Source organism: Pavona decussata, unplaced genomic scaffold (assembly GCF_977016875.1).
Source record: "Pavona decussata unplaced genomic scaffold, jaPavDecu1.1 SCAFFOLD_21, whole genome shotgun sequence".
NCBI lineage: Eukaryota > Metazoa > Cnidaria > Anthozoa > Scleractinia > Agariciidae > Pavona > Pavona decussata.
The window spans coordinates 6,047,501-6,070,385 of record NW_028145444.1 but is presented as its reverse complement, the minus strand read 5'-3'; the positions used below and the strand labels follow the sequence as shown (position 1 = coordinate 6,070,385).

At 36.6% G+C, this 22,885-nt stretch overlaps 1 protein-coding gene and 3 long non-coding RNA genes across 10 annotated transcripts in view; 3 read left to right on the top strand and 1 right to left on the bottom strand.

Annotated features, from left to right (window-relative positions):
* The first annotated feature begins 7,981 nt into the window (after positions 1–7,981).
* LOC146486461 (uncharacterized) lies at positions 7,982–12,120 on the top strand. 2 transcript variants are annotated; one of them, XR_014860485.1, is made up of 3 exons: positions 7,982–8,155; positions 11,422–11,484; positions 11,914–12,120. It is a non-coding gene; the product is annotated as an uncharacterized LOC146486461 (long non-coding RNA). The 2 variants fall into 2 exon arrangements; XR_014860484.1 differs by lacking the exon at positions 7,982–8,155 and adding an exon at positions 9,973–10,182.
* A 2,452-nt stretch (positions 12,121–14,572) lies between these two features.
* LOC146486460 (uncharacterized) lies at positions 14,573–15,855 on the top strand. 4 transcript variants are annotated; one of them, XR_014860491.1, is made up of 3 exons: positions 14,573–14,759; positions 15,221–15,289; positions 15,660–15,855. It is a non-coding gene; the product is annotated as an uncharacterized LOC146486460 (long non-coding RNA). The 4 variants fall into 4 exon arrangements; XR_014860487.1 differs by having other exon boundaries at positions 15,657–15,855; XR_014860493.1 differs by having other exon boundaries at positions 14,573–14,763; positions 15,231–15,289.
* Positions 15,856–18,519: 2,664 nt separating this feature from the next.
* LOC146486459 (uncharacterized) overlaps positions 18,520–22,885 on the top strand; it is an 11,554-nt gene continuing 7,188 nt past the window's right edge. Inside the window, exons 1-3 of one of the 3 annotated variants that reach the window (XR_014860515.1) lie at positions 18,520–18,725; positions 19,456–19,518; positions 20,067–20,274. This is a non-coding gene — a long non-coding RNA (uncharacterized LOC146486459). Of the gene's footprint in view, positions 18,726–19,455; positions 19,519–20,063; positions 20,275–22,885 lie in introns of those variants that run through there. The other 2 variants (XR_014860508.1, XR_014860514.1) reach the window with 2 other exon arrangements.
* The window catches only part of LOC146486458 (uncharacterized), a 14,170-nt gene continuing 13,466 nt past the window's right edge, over positions 22,182–22,885 (bottom strand). The window contains exon 4 of the mRNA XM_085100990.1: positions 22,182–22,842. Coding sequence (XP_084957116.1) covers positions 22,820–22,842 — 23 coding nt within the window. The 3' untranslated portion in view covers positions 22,182–22,819. The remainder of the gene's footprint in view (positions 22,843–22,885) is intronic.

The following is a 22,885-nucleotide window of genomic DNA, read 5'->3' as shown; positions in this document are numbered from 1 at the left end:
TCATAATCTCTCACAAATTCTAAAACGGACTAAAAAAATTCTCTGGAAGCGACATCTAACATCAAACATTCATTTTTACAATTTTCCTTAACATGCCACTGAAGTTCAAATAGTATCGATTTCACGGTGGCGAAGGAATGACGAATTCTCTGCTGAAATCTAATGATTGTTACATAAAAATCCAATTGGTCTAGTTTATTTTATTTGATTCAATTTACGTGAAAAGTAACGACCAATGTTATCTGATGTTGTTCATATTCACAGTGTTGTTGGTTCTACCAGTTCACACGTGACGCTTAGAGAGACATTTTCTCTTATTTGCATTTTTGTTCAGTTTTAGGAAATACAAATATTTTAGGCATTAACTTGTTTTCCTCTCGGGACCTTCTCATCGGTTACAATAGATAGTCGCAGTCCAGTGCACAAAAACAGCTTTCGCTTCTCCTGTAAAGAGAACCAAATGAGAGTAATATTATGAACTCCCTGATATGCACTTGTATTAAACCGTACATGTGTAGTTCGGCGAGATAAGCTTCGTTTTTAATTGACATGAAATAATGCTTGAGTGTTACTGTTCCATACAGCGCACTATTTTGTAGAGTCGGCAATTGAACGTTATCAACGGTTGCAATTTTGTTTTCCGTTGTCACAAAAATTTTAAAAATCATTTTCGTGCTAATGGACAGTGACGAATAAAGCAAACGAAAAACATTTGGCCTAAAATAAAACCTACGCCCTTTCAGTTTTACAACGTTCACAACAAAATTTTTCGGACTTTGTGTTATTAGGTTTAATATATAATTTTTTTTTGTTTTTTTGTTTTTTAGTTTACCTTTTTTTTTTAGTGCCTTTTCGATAATAATTGGGTTGTAAATCGTGATAAAAGGCAGTGGAAAATGCTCGCTTTTTAAAGTTAATTTCCTGTTTGTGTTTTTGCGATCTCGAATAAAAACTGACGTGCCATCTCGTATAGAGTCTATTTAGTGAAAGTGCAGCAAATATTTTAAAGCAACCTTTAAAGCTGGAATAAAACAAGAACAAGTATAATCTACAATAGCTTCAAGTTTTTATCATGTCGAAAAGTGTCATTGTTTGTAAATTAGTTTTCCGTGGATATTAAGAATTTTCCACGCATAAGGGGGATGGAAATTGATTCTGCCAAAGTTTTTTGCGGTTTTTTATCGTATCAATGGTGTCCCTCTCATTAGCCGAACAGAGTCGAGTATCATCCGAAGTTTCCCGAAAAACGTTCGAGTCATTCCAATCTCTTTCGAGAGGAGAGATTTTTTTTATGAGCTCTCCTTATCACCTTCTAACAGACTAACGACATCTTGAAACAACTTAGCCATCTTAGTTAGCAACTTATTCTTCACGCATTAACTACACAGTCATTAAGTTATTTGCAACATGTCGTTCTTTCTCCCAAAACACCTATATGCTTTAGATTGAATGCCAAAAGGAGCATACAACATTAACTTCACAAACAGCCATTGCCGGCTGCTATTACATACGAGAAGCAGATAATGAACGAAAACTAATTAAGGCAAAGCTGGAAACGTGTCCCTACAATTTTATGCACAAAGATATGTCTTAAACGGATATTGTCCTTGGAATAAACAAGATAAAGACGGCAACAGCGGTATCGTCAATTATCTTTTCTTTTTTAGTTTCCTATTCATCGCGGCCACAGCATAAAGATTTGAGTTCAGAAAATGAAATTAATGTTATCTCAACTTTACAAACAGATATTAACGACTGCCCTAAACAATAACCTTCCTATGACGAAACAGACTTTTCTTATAAAAACATGTTGACTTTCTAGATTTATTGTTACCAAACGGTACCATTCGCTGGCTTTAATTTTAACTGACCAATCAGGTCAACATTTGGGCGATAAACTGACAACTTCAAAGTTTGCTTTTCGGCGATTGACAGCGCCAAACAGTTCTTGCATTTTATTGGCCAGTTAAAATGTCATTTATCATAACTTTGCGGAAAAGAGGCCAAAACCTGAACTAGAAAGTCTTGTCGAGCGGCAACGGGAGGGAATACCAAATAGTGATCGTGAGAAATACCTTAAAATGTTTAGAAGCGACAAAATGAAAAAACCTACAGCGTTGTGTTGCGTTATGATTTTCTTATTCCTAGCCACGCTGACGAGCGTTGATGGGTGGTCAATTTCCCTTTAAGCTGCTATAGCTGTCTCTTCAAAATTCTGATCATTTTTTCTGTGCTATTCAAACAGTAAGCCCTAAATCTATCTATCTGAATTACCACGTATCTAAACCACAACTTTATGGCTTAAAGAAGATACAAAAATAACTAAACGGGCTTCTTCATGTTATGAACTGTATTTTCCATCATGTGTGTATGCATGAACGTATGGTCTGTGAAGACTGAAGGCCAATAAACGAACCCTCTTAAGGACGGTGCCTGCTTTTCTTACTGCGCTTAAGTTCTGTCCATCTCGAATTGGTATGAGAAACTCGAGTTTCTTAAAGACGATGCCTACTAATACAAAGGTATTTTTGTGCGGTTTATAAATACGGGAGTAAAGCAGATCTTAGCAGGGTCTCTTGAAATCAAAAACGAACACTGGGGGTAACCGCCCAGTTTTCAGGGATAATTGAGCTTCAGTTTGAACAGAAAATTTCATACATTGTTCTATATCTTAGAGCTTTTTAGAATTTTTGCTGCAACCCCCTTTTTTCTATTACAGCCTTTTCCACGATCACCGTTCTCAACATCTTCAACGATGTCTTGCTATACAATTTAGATGAGCTTTGTCACTCTCAATCCTTTGTTATTATTTTTTATTATTTTGTTTTGTCATTTTTCTACGGCCATCAAAGACCCGTTAAAGGAATTAATACCAAAGAAGACTTCAAACTCTTTCTGTTTGTTTGTTTGTTTTCAGTATGGAAGGAAGCGTTTCGAGAGCAGCAAAGGATAACGGAGGTAGGCTTAGGGAAGCTCTCGGCTGTTTCAGGTTTATCTACTTTGGCCTTAAGGCATGCATGACCGGCCACGGCAAAGAGAATGTTGCACTTGCTCTAAGTGCGTGAGCGATCAACTTCGAGGTGTTTACAAAACGCAAACATACGACAAACGAAAGACTGCAATATTTGCCATTTATACCTAATTTTTCCTGCAAGTTTAAAGGCCTATTATTTCATTTTGTGGTTTCAGCTATTCAATTTGGCTCCATCTCGCACACTTGCAGAATGATGAAGTACTCACAATTTATTTCATAACATGGGAAAAATGCAAACGGTCGTAAAACTCTCCCTGTCTAAAATAAATGTGCGTAATGAATTTGAATGATTATATATCAGAATCCATAATTCGTTTAAAAAACTGGGAAAAAAGGTATCCATCATATCTATTCTCACTCGAAACTGCATTCAATGCAATGCAATGAGTCATATTCTATATTTGTCTTTATTTTAAACAGAAGCGAGAGATGCGAAGGAATATTTGCGGATTTGCCCGTACTTTGGACTGCCACAGGGAACTTAAGGATAAATGATGATCGTTTCGAAGCCAGAACCGATCGGAACAGTAGATGATTAAAACATAACAAATGTTATTGGCTTATTAACTTAAGTAACAGAAAATTACGAATAAACGAGAATAAACTACTGCAATTCAAGCTGTTTAGTTCTCTCTGTCTTCCTCTCTTTCTGTCTCACTCGAATGAATCACCTTATGAAATATGTTCGCGCTACTTCTCACTTTAAAAAAAGCTAGGAAGTCGAGGACTATATATGGCTACTACTGTAAATGACAATTGGAAAGAATTGGTCTTCCCGCGTTACTAGATTTCAAGCAACCTGTATAAAATATGGGGATCAACTTGTCAACCAATGCGAAGCTCATCAATTGCAACCAACGTGAAGCCCATGGAAGTAAAAATACGGCTATGAACGTTGCAATATGCAATTTATGGAAAATAAGACGAGAAATGACGGAATTTAAGAACTTGTCGCCATTTGCCGCCAATAAGCACGATAGTCGACTATAAGTCACAAACGAAACTCACGAAAACTGACAAACATCAAGCGTCGGTGTCGATCAAACCCCGATCGTGCAATTCCTAACACTATCCGAAGATTAGGACTACTTACATTCACTCTTACACACTCCATGACATAGTGGCTACTCTCAAAGAGTAGTAGCCACAGTTAGAATACTATCAAGATGGAGTCACAAGACTGACGAATCAAGGGAACAGATGAAACTGGACATGAGTTTCGTAAGCGAGTTATAAAAAAAATCGTATTTAATTTATCAGCCAAAAACAAACAAACGAGCAATCGATACCATTATACTAACTGCTGCGTCATTTTTCAGGAGCATCCAACCGACAAATTTAAGCAAAACACCTAAAAAGTTGTTCTCTGGTTTCCTAGATAGTAGGGACTTCAAGAAACCACGACGGCAACGGCAACGGCAACGAAAACGTCACTTGAAAATAAATTAAAAGTTCGCGTTACTTGCACTACTTCACGATTTTTCGAATTCGTTCGACTAGTAGAATGTGGCCGAACAATCCAGCAACAGAACAGGTTTGAATGAACTTCAAGTTGAGACAGAGAATGAAAAATTTACTCTCCCTCGACAAAACCTTGAAACACCGGTTGTTGTTTTGCCGACCATTTTTGCCAAAATTTATATCGTACGTGCAGGGCCTTTGTGTTTCTCATTAAATCTTATTGTTTTGTTATGTTCTTGTTACCGTCGTCGTAGAAGCTGGATAATTGGTTGAATTAACACAGTTTTGATCTGTTCGGATTTTTTAGCTGGGTATTGAAGTCGTAGAAATTTTTAGGGAGCCTAATCTTGTCTTCCAAATTTTCCGTCCTCCTCTTAGATCGCCTTTACTCGCACTGTTAACGCCTTTTAGAACTCCGAAAACTAATGGAAAAGAAATATAAACGTCGCATTTTACCAAAGAAAGCAATAGCCAACACGTTTGAGTACTTGAGGCCACCGAAAGGAAACATCAAGGAATCACATGTAATAAAAGTCTGTGGGAAAACACTTGTAAATCTTAGCCAATATAACAAGTTATTGAAAAACGCTCAACTCTTTGCAATAAACATTATAATTAAATTTAAGATTTGAAAAAGATAAGAAACACTGACTATTGTTAGCACAAAGAGTTCTTATAAGAAACACATTTCGTCCCATATATTTGCGGTAGGGCCAAGTGAATAATATTGAAGGGGGCACAATATGAAAGAGTTTAGTTTCAACACAGTTATTCAAAAAGAAATTGTTCGTCATCACGTCTTTATGTCAGGTGATTCTCGAAGATATAATTCAATAAATTGCGTGCAACGGAAGCTCAGTTAAACTACGTTTACTACCAGTGCAACTAAATTTGGAGCAGGATTGGCGCAGTTGTGAAGTTACCCCCCTCCCACAAATATGGCCCAGGTGCGATCCCCTAACTCGCCGTCATAATTGGGTTGAGTTTTTTATTGGTTCGCTGCCCTGTGCGGTCCTTCTTCGGTAACAACGGTTTTCCCCACACCTAGGAAACCATATTTTCAACTTCCAATGCCATCTGTGTCCTCAGTTATGTGCGCTCTGTGTGCTAAATACCGTTAACACTTCATAATTTATAATTTTATATTGCGCAATTAGTCCAGTTTGTCTGCATGTATTTTTTTTCGACGTGAAAGCTCTGCACGTTTTTTTTTTTTTCGACAGAACTTCTTTTAATATTAAAGGCATACAAAGCTCCACACAGTTTAATTACAGTACCGCTCAAGGTGACAGTCTCTTTGGAGTCTTGATTATGGCGAAATTCGAGTATCGCGATTATCGAGAAAGAAATGAGCTGCTATAAAAGGTATCGCACCTCATGCCTCGAGGGATGTTTTTTCACTTGTCAAGGAAACTCGGCTTCGTCGTGTTGGTCGATACTATTCTTTACAGTTGAACGCAAAGGCGAAAAGCGTGAGAAATTCGAAGGCAATATAGTACGTATACTCGGTGTTGTTTTCTCGGTCGAAGATAAATACGTCCTGTCCAATCGACAAATAGATCGCGCTTCAAAGAGGTCACTGCCAGATTTACTTCCAAAAAGCACAGGTTGTGTTGGTCTTTGAATGCAGGGCGTGGGCCCAGGATTTTTCCCCGCGGTGTGCAATACAGGGTGGGGGCTCTTGAAAGAGCCGTTGTCCACCGGCACTTGAAATGACATAGACAAAGCAACATTAACTATAAATCCTAAATCCCAACTTGCAAGGCCACATCAAACAGCAAAGTATACACAGTGGGACAGGTTCTCAGATTGGACAGGCTTTTTTCCTTTTCTGGTATGTAGCCTTGGATTTGGTTGTTATTGAAGCAATGCTCCTTTTTTTGTCTGATTTGGTTGTCTGATTTCCAGCACATTTTTAAGGGATGCATTGTGCCATTAAAGAGAGAGATTTTCTTACAAAACACAGCAAATCTGAACAAATCTGGCCAATGAAAAGTCAATTTTTTAGAATTTGAACCACAGCAAGTATTGTCCAGTCCTTCAATACTTTTATATTACCCAAATTGTTGAAAGTTTAAAGTACAGCTGAATACATATAGTAAGATTATTTGATTTGATTAATTATTATTGAATATATAGTTAACATATTACTTGAATTTTAATATTTGAAATGGTTGTTGGGATAATCTAGTGATTTTTTTGAGCAACATTCAAACAAGATATAAATGGTTTGTGAGTGACTTTGGTTCCTAACTTGTTTGATATTGTCATGGTTTCAAAAGAAATATTGTTGAAGGTTTGTTATAGTATTTCTTCTACGTTTGAAATATGGTTCTCCATAAATGAGCCGGAGATAAGATGTAATCTGTTGCATTGTCACTTCTAAAAACATCAATACATGCAAAATTGGTTCAAATGATAGAAGAGCAGGTTATATTCTTGATATGCACAGTAAAACTACTTGACGTTGTGTTTTGATTTCATACTTTGGCTCAGTTTACTTGCAGGGTGAACTGCTTGCAGGAATTTTTTTTTTTTTTTTTTTTTGCAATTTTCCTTTGCAGGAATTTTTTTGGGGGGGAATTGTTCCCCCCCCCCCCCCCTTCCCGTGATTTCTAATGGTCCGCCCCTAACGATTAAAAAGTAGAAATAGCGCTTCAACATTTGTTAAAATAAAATAAAATAATCGATTTAACATGATGCAAAGAAAAGCAAACTAAAATAGCTTTGCCGATTAGGATGAACCTAACTAGAGATTCTTAGCGTTTCTTATTTGTGCTGGCAACTCGTTCCATATTTCCAAAGTAATTTGTTTTTCTATCGAGGAACAGATATCACCAGTAAGAATGCGGTTATTTTATTCCTCATTTCGAATTTTTCTTTCTGATGCCCTTTTTTTCTCCCAAAACACAGATAGGTTTAGGTTAAATGCCAAAATTACCATACAGCATTAACTTTCCAAACGAGCATCGCCGCAGGCTACTACATGCGAGAAATTACCAACGAAAACTAATTAGACAACGCTGGAAACATGTTCCTACAATTTTATACAGAAAGCCTATACAGAAAATAAAAGCCATATGTGTTAAACAGATTAAAAAAGACTAAACAAGATAAAGACGGCAGTATCAGTATTTTCCATTATTTCCTCTTTTTTGTTTTCCTATTAAACTTCATTATTCATCATGATTTTATTTAAATTTTACAAACAGATATTAACAACTGTTCTGAACAATAATCTGCCAAGGACAAAACAGACCCTTGTTATAAAAGATGTTGGCAGCTATGACGACTTTCTATTGCTACCAAACGGTAACATTCACTGGCTTTAATTTCAACTGGCTAATCAGAATTCAAGATTTGAGGCGATAAACTGACAACTGCTTTTTAGTGATAGTCCGTGCCAAACGTTTCTTGCATTTTTATTGACCAGTATAGTGTCGCTTATATACGCAAAAGATGCCAAAACCTGAAATATAAAATCTTGTCGAGCGCCAACGGAAGGGAATACCAAACTGTGAACGCAAGAAATACCTCGCAAAGTTTAGAAGCGTTACAATGAAGAAAGCAACAGCAGTCAGCTGCGTTCTGATTCTCTTATTCCTAACCACGTTGATGAACGTTGAAGTCTTAGGAGCCATGGCGGGATCAATTTCAAACGTGAGTCTATGAGTGTCTGCTTAATCCCTTTTAGCTGTTATAGCTGTGTCATCAAAAGTCTGATCATTTTTTTCTTGGCTTTCAAACAAAATCCCTAAAGCCATCTAACTCGATCAACCTCTCTGTCTTTGTTTCTTTCTGTCTCACTCTAATCAATCACCTTACGAAACAGGTCCTGCTTACTTCTCTTAGTTCTTTTTTATCTGGGTATTGAAACCGTAGAAAGTTAAAGAAAGCCAAATCTTGTCTTCCGAATTTCCGTGCATCTCTTAGCTTGCCTTTACTAGCACTTTTTACACCTTTAACTAGGAAAACTGAAGGAAGGGAAATATTAACATCGCTTTTCACCAAAGAAAACACTAGTTTTCAACAGGTCTGAGTATTTGAGGCTACCGAAACGAACCATCAAAGAAAAAATGTATTAAAAATTTGTTGGAAAACACATCTAAATCTGACCTAATATAAAAAGTTCTTGAAAAACGCACAAATTAAATCTTTGACTGAATTTTCGGTAACTGACATCCTTATGCCTTCTGTAAGGTGAAAAGTTACGACAAGTCAATGAAATTCAATCATATTTTTTCGCTTACTTTAAAACTTTTAGCAGGTCACATGAAGAAGATTTATCCGAAAATATTGTCATGACCTTCGAGCGCAGAAACGGTATAAAGCAAATACTGTGCCACAAAACTGTGCAATAGCATAAGAAACTGCCCGCTAAATCCACACATAAATTTAACTGAACTGAACTGTCAGCTGCTGAAAAAAAGTGTTCCATCTGTTTGCAAAAACAAATAAATTTCCTACACACAAACTGGATCAGGATGAAACAGGTTCTTCCGGCTGGGCCAGAGCATCTGTACATAGCACAAAATTTATTCATAAAATAAAAAGCTAAGTTAACCCCTTGCTTTGAAAAATTGCAATAAGTATTATAATTAAATTTAAGATTTGAAAAAAAAAAAGGTACACTGATGTTATTCCTAAGAAGCACATTTCGTCCTATATGTTTGCGAAAGAGCCAAGTAAATAGTATTGTAAGGAGTAAAGAGTTTAGTTTAAATACAGTCATTCAAAAAGCATTTTTTTCCTCAAGACGTCTTTATTTCAGATAATTCTCAAATGTATAGTTCAATTTCATAAACTGCGTGCAATGGAAGTTCAGTTAAACTACGTTTACTACTAATGAAACCAAACTTGGAGCAGGAATGGCGCAGTTGTGAAGGCACTCCCCTCCCACTAATGTGGCCCAGGTGTGATCCCCTAACTCGTCCTCATATTTGGGTTGAGTTCTTTGTTGGTTCTTGTCATTGCCCTGAGCGGTTCTTCTCCGGTTACTCCGGTTTTCCCACACCTAAGAAACCAACATTTCCGACTTCCAATTCCATCTGCATAGTTTCCCTGTGTTAAATACCGTTAACACGTCCTTCATAATTTATTTCATATTGCGCAATTTTAATTTAGTGGCGAAATGATCAATTGCATACCACACCAATGAATGCGTAACCGATTTAAAAGTGGAAATAAAGCTACAAGTAATGTTAAGAAAAATTTAACATGATGCAGAGAAAAACAAACTAAATTAGTCTCATCGATTAGGATAAGCCACACTGAATAATATGAATGCTGGAGTTTATACAGTCGGGTCTTAATTGGTGTTTGTTATTTGTTCCATATTTCCAAAATTATTTGGTTTTCAACTAGCCAATCAGAGCTCACGATTTGAGGCGATAAACTGACAACTGCTTTTAAGTGATGGACCAAATAGTTCTTCCATTTTTATTGGTCAGAACAGCGTCGTTTATAGCGTCTTTGCGAAAAAGGTGCCAAAACCTGAAATATAAAATCTTGTCCAGTGGCAATTTGAGGGAATGCCAAATTTTGATCGCGAGAAATACCTTAAAGCGTTTGGAAGCGTCAAAATGAAGAAAGCTACAGCAGTATGTTGCGTTATGATTCTCTTATTCCTAACTACGCTGATGAACGTTGAAGGTCTTATGCCTCATCCAGGATCAATTTCACACCCAGTAAGTAAATAGGTGTCTACTTAAGGTGATTCCATCGAATTGCATTGCGCATCCTTGCTGCGCATAATTTTTCGTGTCATTTAGCGCGCGTACGAGCGCGCGCGCACACAACATTACGGGATTTCCTTGAGGTTAAGCTCGGCAGGTTTAATAAATGGTCCTTTTCTTCTAAACGAGCACGGTGACCCCCATTTTTTATTGCATCAATTTAAATGTCATACGGTTGACCACTATATATCGCGATTTAAAGAAAAGTTTAATACTCTGCTTTGAGATATTTTTATTTGAATGCTTTAAAAAGCACGTATTTAGGTAGTGCTGCTTACGTGCACACGCAGCAAAATCTTCACTTTCTTTCATAATCTTTATTCCAGTTCAATTAGAATAGTTTGTTGTATAAGATTAAAGTAAATTTTGTTGAACTGCTTCGATATTTTAATGCAAGAAATTTATTTTTCCAGAAATGATAGTTCCCTTTTCTGATTACTAGCGTTCCTAATAGAAACCTCGTGGGTCATGTATTTACTATAATAGCCACCCAGGTTGCACAAAAACGAGCACGGTGACCCCCACTTTTTATTGCATTTTTGTAATGCTCATAACATAGTCATGAACTGGACCAAGTTTTAGACCATTTTAAATACTCCTTCTTTTTCAGCGGAATCACCTTTAAAATCTCTTTTAGCTGCTATAGCTGTGTGCGATAGCGGGCTATAGCTGTGTCTTCAAAAGTCTGATCACTATTTCTTTTTGTTTCATACAATAATCCCTAAATCCATCTAACTCGATCACCACGTATAAATCTCAACCACACTTTCGGATTTTTTTTTTGTGAAGTGTTTATTCCATGGTGTGTTTAAGTTTAGTCTGTCAAGGCTGAAGCAGGCAAATAAATGTGCATCCTTTACTTATTTTACTTACGTTCTGTTCATCCCCAATTCGTCCGAAAAACTCGAGTTACTTAAGGAGGATGCCTCAAAATACAAACGGTACTTTTGCGCGGTTTATCACTACGGCAGAAAAGGAGAATACAATACCCAAAAATATTTCTGTATTAGGCGCCACCATCCTTAACATCTACAAGCGATATCTTGTATTACAATTTTGGTTGTTTGCCTGAAACATTTTTTGTATTTGTTATTTTTTTTATAATTTCCCATGCAACGGCCATCAAAGGTATTAATACGAAAGAAAAACTTCAGACTTTTTCTGTTTGTTTGCTTGTTTGTTTGTTTCCAGGGTCGCCGGAAGCGTGTCAACGATGGATACTTTGAGGACGAGAGCACCAAAGAAATAATGGAGGTAGGCGTTGCTCTAAGTCCGTGAGCAATCATTTTCGAGGTGTCTACAAAACGTAAATATACCACAAACGATAGTTCAATATTTGCCATTACCTAATCTTCCCAGTGAATTTAAAAGCCTTTCATTTCATTTTGTGGTTTCAGCTATTCAATTTGGCTCCATCTCACACTTACAGAATGATGAAGTAATCAAAATTCTTCTCATAACAATGGAAAAAATGCAAATGGTCGTAAAAACTCTTTCTCTCTAAACTGAATTTGTGTAATGCATTGCAAATGATATCGCGTGATTATATATCAGGATTCATTATTTCTTTCCAAAAGAAAACCGAGAACTTTAAGGTATCCTTCCAAGCTATTCTCACTGAAAACTGAAATTAGTTGCAATGCAGTGAGTAATGTTGTATATTTATTAATTTATCTTTAACAGAAGCGAGAGGAGATGCGAAGGAACATTTGTGAATTTGCCCGTACTTTGGACTGCGACAGGGAACTTATGGATGAATGACGGTCTTTTCGGAACCAAACACGATCGGAACAAAGCATGATTAAAATATCGTAAATACCGTAAGCTTATTAACGGGGAAGTGTAACAGAAAATTAAGAATAAATGAGAATAAGTAACTGCAATTCAAGCTAGCTGTTAAGTTCTCTCTCTCTTTTTCTCTCACTGTAAAGTACCACCTTATGAAACATGTCAGCGCTGCTTCACACTGTCAAGATGGAGTCACAATACTTATGAATCAAGAAAAGATGAAACTGGACATGAGCTTCGTGAGCAAGTTAAAAGAAAACGTATTTAATTTATCAGCCCAAATACATCTTGCTATAAAAACTAATAAACCAAACATTGGTACCATTACAATGACGGCTGCATCATTTTTCAGAAGCATCCAACCGAGAAATTTAAGCAATACACCTAAAAAGTCGTTTTCTGGTCTCCTAGATTGTTTTGATGTCTTGATTTAACGTGGACCAGTTAACACAGTTTGATCTGTTCGGATATAGTGAAGCCGTGGAAAGTTTAAGGGAACAAAATCTTGTCTTCCGAATTTGCGTGCTCCTCTTAGCTCGCCTTTACTCGCACCTTTAACGCCATTTCTTTAACTTCTAAAACTAAAGGAAAAGAATCTTTAGGTCGCATTTCAACAAAACCAAAACACTAGTTTCCAATTCAGTTGAGTGCTTGAGGCCATCTGAACAGATATTAACCTAAACGAACCACTAGGTGCACCGGCTTGATTTTAAACCACCTTATTTATTTGGTTTTTGTATGAAGAACAAATAGCATCAAACAAAACATTTGTTAAGAATCTGTGGGAAAAACTTGTAAATCTGACCTAATAAAAAACAGTTCTTAAAAGACGCAAAACTGTTTGACAAAATTTTCGGTAACCTCCTGATGCCTTTTGTAGGGTGAAAAAGTAAATAAAATGTTAATAAAAACTCGGACGCAGCAGTGGGTTCCGGCATATTTTTGCGCTTACTTTAAACCTTTTTAGCAAGTCACGTGCGGGAGATTTTTCAAATTATTGTTGTCATAGTCTGAGCGCAGAACGCGGTGTAAAACAAATTTGTCCCATGAAATTCTTTTTTAATTATCTCCTTCAAATGATTGTGCGATTGTTTAAAAAACTGCCGGCTAAATCCATACATAAATTTAACTGAATAATTTCAGATGTGGGAAAAAGGTGTTCCATATGTTTCCAAAAAGTAGAAAATAAATTTTAGACACGCAAACATGTCTTGCAACAGAATCTTCCAATTGGGCCGAACACAGAGCAAATGCACAAAGCATAAAACTCATTCTCCATAAAATAAGAAGCCGCGTCAAAAAAAATTGTAATTAGCAGTATAAATCATATTAACTAATTAAAAACATGTCGCTTGAACGTATTAATATTCACAGATTTTCGTTTTACCTGGCTTAGTGAATTAAAGTCATTTACAGCATGATATGTAGTTCTTTGTTTCTCCCAATTTCTCTTAACACTGGGGAGTCTAAGATTGACTTTATTTCTTGTGTTGCAGTAATGTTGCTGTTGCTGTGTTACTAAAGTCAATTCATGGTTTATAAGTCCATTTAGACACTTGTATACATTTACACTCCCACATCTTCGCTGGAAACGCCTTTTCTCTAAAGGTATCCACTTCAGAGTCGCTAATGCATGCGACGTAGATGAATACAGCGGACGATCTAAAATAATTTTAGCTGCCTTATTTTGCAAAACTTGAAGGCTAGGCATTAAGTGACATTATGCTTGTCACCCCAAACTAGATCTGCGTACTCAAATAAGAGCATGACAAGACTTTTATAGAAAAGGGTGCGTGCTCTAAACGGTAATAAATGCTTAATACGCTTAAGTAGACCAAGCCTAAAGAGTTTCTTTACACAATCGAGTCTTAATTAGCGTTTGTTATTTATGCTGGCAAATTGTTCCATATTTGCAAAGTAATTTGTTTTTCTTTTGAGGGACAGCTACCACCAGAAAGAATGCGGTAATTTTATTCCTTAGTTTGATTTGTTTCTTATGATGCCATTCTTTCTCCCAAAAGACAGAATGAGCGTACAACATTAACTTTCCAAACAGCCATTACCGGCTGCTATTACATACGACAAACAAGATACCAACGAAAACTAATTAACTCAAAGTTAGAAACATATTCTTACTGTATTATACGCAGATTATGTCTGAAAACTTATTTTATCCTTTATATACGAGATAAAGACGATGTAGCGGTATGTTCTATTATTCTTTTATTTTTATTTTTAATTTTATTTTACTATTAAACCACATTGTTCATCGATCATGACAGACCAGCGACTAATCCCTGCAGAATACAGGTTTGAGTTCAGAAAAATGAGAAATGAAATTGATTTTATTTTAATCTTACAAACAGACATTAACAACTGCTTTGCACGATGATCTGCCAATGACAAAACAGACTTTTGTTATAAGAAATGTTGGCACCTATGACGGCTTTCTATTGTTTCCAAACGGTACCAATCACTGGCTTTAATTTCAACTGGCCAATCAGAGCTCTAGATTTGAGGCGAAAAACTGACAACAAACAGTTCTTGACAAGACGTCTAAACCTGAAATATAAACTCTCGTCGAGCGGCAACGGCAGGGAATGCCAAATTGTGATCGCGAGAAATACCTCAGAGCGTTTGGAAGCGTTACAATGAAGAAAGCTATAACAGTTTGTTACGTTATGATTCTCTTATTTCTAGCCACGTTCATGAACGTTGATGGCTTGGGACCTGCAAAAAAAGTGAGTCAATGAATGTCCGCTTAATTCTGAAATTGATCTAGCATGCCAAAGCCGCAATAAGCTTAAAGTACAGTAGCGCTATGTTATGGAACAACCTTCTCGAATTCACTATAAGAGCGAGATCTCTACAGGAGTTTAGAAGGAGAGTCTGCTCTATCTGTTCCTGATTATGAGTTATGCATAGATAAATTTTATTTTACCTAAAACTCATCATTACATTATGCAGGTATGTATGTACCCCCATTTTCTATTACGATTCCAACAGCTCTTGCCAAGATCACCGTTCTTAACACCTTCAACGATGTCTTGCTGTACAATTTAGATGGATTTCGTCACTTTCAATCCTTTGTGTGAGGCATTTTTGGTATTATTTATAATTTTGTTTTATAATTTTGTTACGGTCATCAAGGTATTAATATGAAAGAAGACTAAAAACTTTTTTTCTGTTTGTTTGTATTCAGCTCCCTACAGGCCGGAAGCGTTTCAACGATGGGTACTTTGAGGACTCGAGCAGCAAAGGAATAATGAAGGTAGGCGTTGGGAAGCTCGCAGCTGTCTCAGGTTTGGCCTTAGAGAATACACGACATGAAATAAAAGAGGTTTAATGAAGAAACACTTGCTCTTAGTGCGTTAGCGATCAACTTCGAGGTGTTTACAAAACGTAAACATACTACAAACGATAGTGCAATATTTAAAATTTAAACCTAATTTTTCCTTCGAATGTGTGTAATGCACTGCAAGTTATGTCGCAAAGTTGAAACGATTATATATCAGAATTCATAATTTCCTTTCAAAATAAAACGCAAACCTTTAAGGTTTCCATTCTAGCTATTCTCACTCGAAACTGAATTCAATGCAATGCAATGAGTAATATTCTATATTTATCTTTATTTTTAGCAGAAGCGAGAGGAGATGCGAAGGAATATTTGCGGACTTGCCCGTACTTTGGACTGCGACAGGGAACTTGAGGATAAATGATGATCTTTTCGGAACTAGACCCGATCGGAACAGTGCATGATTAAAACATCCTAACGAGGAAGTGTAACGGAAAAATTAACAATAAATGAGAATAATTAAACTACTGCAATTCAAATAAGCTGTTCAGTTCTCCCTTTCTTTGTCTCACTCTAATGAATCACCTTATGAAACATGTCTTCGTACTTTACACTTTTTGAAAAGAGGATACTATCAAGATGGACTCACAATCCTAATAAATCAAGAGAATCTTGTGTAACAAAAGTGAAAATATGAAACTGGACATGGGCTTTCATGAGCGAGTTATAAAAAAATCATACTTTATTTTTCAGCCCGAATTTATCTTGCTATAAAAACTAACAAACCAAAAATTGATACCATTATTTTTCATCATTTTTCAAGAGCATCCCACCGAGAAATTTAAGCGAAACACCTGAAAAGTCGTTTTTTGTTCTCCTAGATTGTTTTGATGGACCAACTAACACAGTTTGATCTGTCCGGATTTTTTTATCTGGGTAATGAAGTCGTTGAAAAATTTAGGGAGCCGAAAATCCGTGCTGGTCCTAGTTCGCCTTTACTCGCGGTTTTTAACGCCATTTTTTGTAACTCCTAAAACTAAAGGAAACCTGCTTCAGTTTTCACCAAAGAAAATACTAGTTTCCAACACAGCTGAGTGCTTGCAGCCATCTGAACAGGACCTTACCGAAAACAAACATCTCAATGCACCTGACTTTATGGGACAATCTTACATGTTTTTAAACCACCTTATTTATTTGGGTTTTGTATGAAGAACAAATAGCATCAAAGAAAACATGTAATAAGAATCTGTGGGAAAAAAAAACTTGTAAATCTGACCTAACAAAAGAAACGTTCTTGAAAAAAGCACTGTTTGACTGAATTTTCGGTAACCTCCAGATGCCTTCTGAAGGATCAAAAAGTCAATAAAATGTTAATAAAAACTCGAACGCAGCTGTGGGGTGCCGATAATTCAGGCATATTTTTGTGCTTTCTTTAAAACTCTATAGAAAGTCACGTGCGGAAGATTTTTCAAATGATTCTTGTCATGAATCTGAGCGCAGAACGCGGTATAGAACAAATTTTGTCCCACGAAGTTCTTTCTTAATTATCCCCTTTAAATGACTCCTTTAAAAACCTGCCCGCTAAATCTGTACATAAATTTAACTGAATAATATCAGATGTGGGAAAAACGTGTTCTATATGTTTCCAAAAAGCAGAAAATAAATTTTGGACACGCAAACAGGTCTTGCAACAGAATCTCCCGGCTTGGCCGAACATAGCGCAAATGTACAAAGCATAAAACTCATTTTCCTTAGAATAAGAAGCCGCGTTAATCCTTTGCTCAAAAAATTTGCAATTAGCAGTATAAATATATTTAAGATTTGAAAAAATGAGAAATACTAATATTACAAGAAACACATTTCGTCCCATATGTTTGCGGCAGTACCAAATAAACAATACTGAAGGGGGACCAATACGGAAGAGTTTAATTCCAGCAAAGTCATTCAAAAAGCAATTTTTCGTCGACACCTCTTTATGTCAGGTGATTCTCAAAGATACAATTCAATAAACTGTGTGCAATGGAAGTTTTGGTGAGCTACATTTACTACCAGCGAAACCAAACCTTGGAGTAGGAATAGGCAAAGTGGTGATTGCCCTCCCTTCCCACTTATGTGGCCCAGGTGTGATCCCTAACTCGTCCTCATATATGGCTTGAGTTCTTTGTTGGTTCTTGTCGCTGCCCTGAGCGGTTCTTCTCTGGTTATTCCGGTTTTCCCCACACCTAAGAAACCAACATTTCCGACTTCCAATTCCATCTGCATAGTTTCCCCAGTTAGGTGTACTCTGTGTTGTTAACACTTCATAATTTTATATTGCGCAATTTTAATTTGGTGGCGAAATGATCAATTCCGCATTACACCAATGATTTCAAAACCGATTAAAAAGTAGAAATAGAGCTACAACAAATGTTAAAATAAACAATTTAACATGATGTAGAGAAAAATGAACTAAAACAGCCTCGTCCATTAGAATAAGCCATATTGAATAAATACTGGAGCCTTTAAGGGTTTCTTTATACAGTCGAGTCTTATTAGCGTTTCAAATTTGTGCTGGCAACTCGTTCCATATTTCCAAAGTAATTTGTTTTTCTATTAAGGGACAGCTACCACCAGAGGGAATGCGGTAATTTTATTCCTGATTTCGATTTTTTTTTTTTCTTATGATGCCATTCTTTCTCCCAAAAGACAGAATGAACATACAACGTTAACTTTCGAACAGCCATCAGTTGCCGGCTGCTATTACAAAGCTGGAAACATATGCCTACTGTCTTATACACAGATATGTCTAAAATAATTAATATACAAGATAAAGACGATGTAGCAGTATGCTCCGTTATTCCTCCTTTTCTTTTTTTTTTAATCAGTTTTGCTATTAAACTTTATTTTTCATCGTCACAGACCAGCGACTATGTCCTGAAACATACAGGTTTGAATTCAGAAAAATGAGAAATGAAATTAATTTTATTTTAATTTTTCAAACAGATATTAACAACTGCTCTGAACGATGATATGCCAATGACAAAACAGACCGTATTTTCTTGTTAAAAAAAAAACATGTTCGCAACTATGACGGCTTTCTATTGTTTCTAAACGGTTCCAATCGGTGGCTTCAATTTCAACTGGTCAATCAGAGCTCAAGATTGAGGGCGGTGAACTGACAACAAATAGTTCTTGAATTTGTATTGGCCATTCATAATTTCATTTATAAAAACTTTGTGAACAAGATGCCAAAACCTGAAATATAAAATCTTGTCGAGCGGCAACGGGAGGGAATACAAAATTGTGATTGCGAGAAATACCTCAGAGCGTCTGGAAGTGTACAATGAAGAAAGCTACAGCAGTTTGTTGCGTTATGATTCTCTTATTTCTAGCCACGTTGATGAACGTTGATGGCTATGCAGCTGGACACGTAGTGAGTCAATGAGTGTCTGTCTAATCTCTTTAAGCTGCTATAGCTGTGTCTTCAAAGTCTGATAACTTTTTCCGTGTCTTTCATACAATAATCCTCAAATCCATATAACTCCATCACCACGTACCTCAACCACAACTTTATGGCTTAAAGAAGATGCAAAAATAATTAAACGTTTTTTTTTTTTTTATGTAGTGAACTGTATTGTCCATCATGTGTGTTTATGCATAGCTTGTCAAGAATGAAGCAAGCCAATAAACGTGCCTCCTTTTCTTACTCGGCTTAAGTTCTCTCCATCTCAAATTCGTCCGAGAAACTCAAGTTACTTAAAGACGATGCGTACTAATACAAGTGGTTTTTGCGCGGTTTTTGAATACTGGAGAAAAGCAGATCTTAGTAGGGGCTCTTGGAATCAAAAACGAACACTGGGGGTAACCGCGCAGTTTTCAGAGATAATTGAGCTTCAGTTTGGACCGAAAATGCCATGCATTGTTTTTTATCTCAGAGCTCTCTGTTCCTGTAATAAAGGTTATCATTCAAGAAATTCTGAAATTGATCTAGCAATCCAAAAACCGCAATCTAATAGTCTTAAGCGAAGTGTAAAGTACAGTGGCGCAATGCTATGGAACAACCTTTACGAATTTACTAAAGAGCGGCCAAAAGCGTTACAACGATGGATACTTTGAGGTTAGCGTAAGAAAACTTCAAACTATTTCTGTTTGTTTGCTTCCAGGGGCGCCGGATGCGTGTCAACGATGGCTACTTTGAGGACGCGATCAGCAAAGGAATAACGGAGGTAGGCGTTGGGAAGCTCTCAGCTGTCTCAGGTTTACCAACTTTGGCCTTAGAGAGTGCACGACAGCCACGGCAAAGAAAATGTTACAAATTAAATGGGTTTAATGAAGAAACACTTGCTCTAAGTGCGTTAGCGATCAACTTCGAGGTGTTTCAAAAACGTAAACATACGACACATCATAGTGCAATATTTGCCACTTATACCTAATTTTTCCCGCGAATTTAAAGGCCTTTCAATTCCTTTTGAGGTTTCAGCCATTCAATTTGGCTCCATCTCTCACACTTGAAGAATGATGATGTACTCACAATTTATTTCATAATGATGGAAAAAATGGAAACGGTCGTAAAACTCTTCTTGTCTTAACTGAATGTGTGTAATGCATTGCAAGTTATGTCTCAAAGTTCAAACGATTATATATCAGAATTCATAATTTGTTTTCAAAAGACATCGGAAAACTTTAAGGTTTCCATTCTAGCTCTTCTCACTCGAAACTGAATTCAATTGAAATGTAGTGAGTTATATTGTATATTTATTTTTATTTTTAGCAGAAGCGAGAGGAGACGCGAAGAAATATTTGCGCATTTGCCCGTACTTTGGACTGCGACAGTGAACTAAAGGATAAATGATGATCTTTTCGCAACCAGACGCGATCGGAACAAAGCATGATTAAATAATCGTAACTACCATTAGGTTATTAACGAGGAAGTGTAACGAAATAAAAATAAAAATTAATAAGAATAAACCACTGCAATTCAAGCTGTTTAATTCTCTCTGTCTTTGTCTCTTTCTGTCCAAATCCAACGAATGACCTTATGAAACATGCCAGCGCTACTTCTTACTTCTTTTAGAAAGAATGCTGTGAAGATGGAGTCAAAACACTAACGAATTAATAAAGCGCTATTTAAAAAAAGAGAGAGAGAAAAAAGATGAAAATTGACATGAACTTTGCGAGCGAGTTATAACAAAAACGTATTTAATTTCTCATGACCTCTGATCGAGAAGCAGTGTAGAACACAAGTTGTCCCACGAATATCTTTTCTAATTATGTCGCTTAAATGATTTCCAAAACTGTGGAATAGTTTCAAAAAAATGCCTGCTAAATCCATACATAAATTTAACTGATGAACGTGAGATATGGAACAAAGGTGTTTCATTCTGTTTGCAAATAAACACAAGAAATAAATTTGGTACACGCAAACATGTCTCACAATAGGATCTTCCCGCTGGGCCGCACAGAGCAACTGTAAAAGCATAAAATTCATTCTTAATAAAATAAGAAACTACTTTAACCCCTGACTCAAAAAAAATGTTGTTAGTATTATAATTGTATTATTGCATTTAATGTTTTAAAAATGAGAAGTACTAATATTATTAGCACAAAACTATTTCATAAAAAATGCATTTCGTCCCAGATGTTCGCGGCAGGGCCAGAGTAAATAATTTTGGAGGGGAAACAATATTAACCCTTTCACTGCCAAATTTCTTGGACTCTCTGGACAATTATCTCGATGTAGATGACCAAAACGGATATAGTTGTCCCATATGAAGATCTCCTTTGAAATGTTTGCTGCTCTGCAATAACGAGGACTCAAGTTTTTTTTGTGACGTCACCTATTTGAACCGTTGTTGTTTTGCTCGCGAGCACAAACACATTCTAATCGGTAAGTTGTCGGTTTAAGTGTACTTTCGGGCCATTTTCCACTGCAGAAGCTCCCAGGCTGGCACCATAAAGCTGGAATGGAGAGTAGAGGCAACCCTCTGAAAGAATCTAGAGGTGAGAGATGATTTCACAACGACTGGGACGCCAAAAGTGTTCGTATCGAGTCATGGTGGCTCACGAGTGAAGTTGTCTCTCTGGCCGTTCTGTGGGTGGATTCTCGGACCTACCTAGGCAATTTGGGGGAGGTTTGACTTGCAAAGAAAACTATGTGTGCGATATTTTGCCAGTAGGACCGGGTGCTGAAGGACCGGTACTGAATTAAGATGGCGGGACCCATATTTCGTCGTTGTATCGAAATTACCCAGAATGCAACTCGGACGGAAAAGGGGAAATCACGGGCTTTGAAAAGTGGCTCGAATCAAATGGCTGATGTTAAAACAGCTGTACGCGTGAGAGGCAAAATTGAAAATAAATGCTTAGTTATGAGATTAAGGTTTGCTGTCATGAAAGAATTTTGATTTTAAAATGAGATTTTGAATTTAAAAATTGGAAGCAAAGATGTGTGTTTTTCAGCTTTCCTCGATGCCACAGAAAACGGGCATTTTTGGTTTTGCTTGAAAATAAATGTTGATATGGAACGGCAAACGGAAGATAAAGTCAGTTTATTTGCTCTTAACGCCTAAAACACTTACTAATTAACACTATTAGTAGACCATAATAACCAGATTTCTGGATTTAAGAACGTGGCCAATCTTGAAAGTGGTAGGCTCTAAAACGGCGACATTAGTCGCCTTTAGCGGTGAAAAAGTTAAAGCGTTTAGTTTCAGCGCAGTCATTCAAAAAGCAATTTTTCCTCGACACTTCTTTATGTCAAGTGATTCTCAAAGATATAATTCAATAAACCAATAAACTGCGTGATTCAACAATTTAAGCTCCGTTAAGCTACGTTTACTACCAGCGAAACCAACGCTCAAGTGCGGACGCCTGCACAGCGTAACTGGAGGACACTTAAAGGAAACCGAACAGACATTAGCATAGATATAACAACAACTTCACACTCATTTCTTCGTTTCTCCGGCATTGGATTTTATTAAAGGATATCTAGGCATCAGTGCAGACACAATGAAATGTAAAAGGTTCCTTAAGCCTGGTTTTCTAAGCGAAATAAATTACGTATTATTATGTCGACGTGAAAAAGGTGCGACAGAAGGATGGCTGTATGATAAACACAAACGACGTCATTGCGCTAATGTGTATTTTTCAGTCATTCCTTGCCGAAACCAAATGAGAAAAAATGAATTTTAAAGGTAGTTGTTCCTCTTACGTTAATTCGGTGCTTCACGTGACGTTAATTTATTTATTTTTTTTTTTTTTTCCGTTCTTGCTTGACGGGCCCTTAATCCTGGTTTGTTATTTAACCCTAGTGCTTTCTGGGAAAACCAGGCATTATGGTTGTTACATGGGCTGTGTTCTTGCGCCTATGTTTTCCGTCTCTATCCGTCTCTAACTAATACTCAGCTACAATAATCACACTAAGTCTTTACTTTATTTTAATGCTCCTTTAGAAACAAAACATTTTCTAAATTTTCGAAAACTGTCGAAGACGTTTTGTCTTTGTAGGCCAGCAATGTTCCTAGAGCTTCAGGTACAAGTCAGGTTCGTTACTGCAAAAAGAAAGTAAATCAGAAAATATAAATATATAAATAA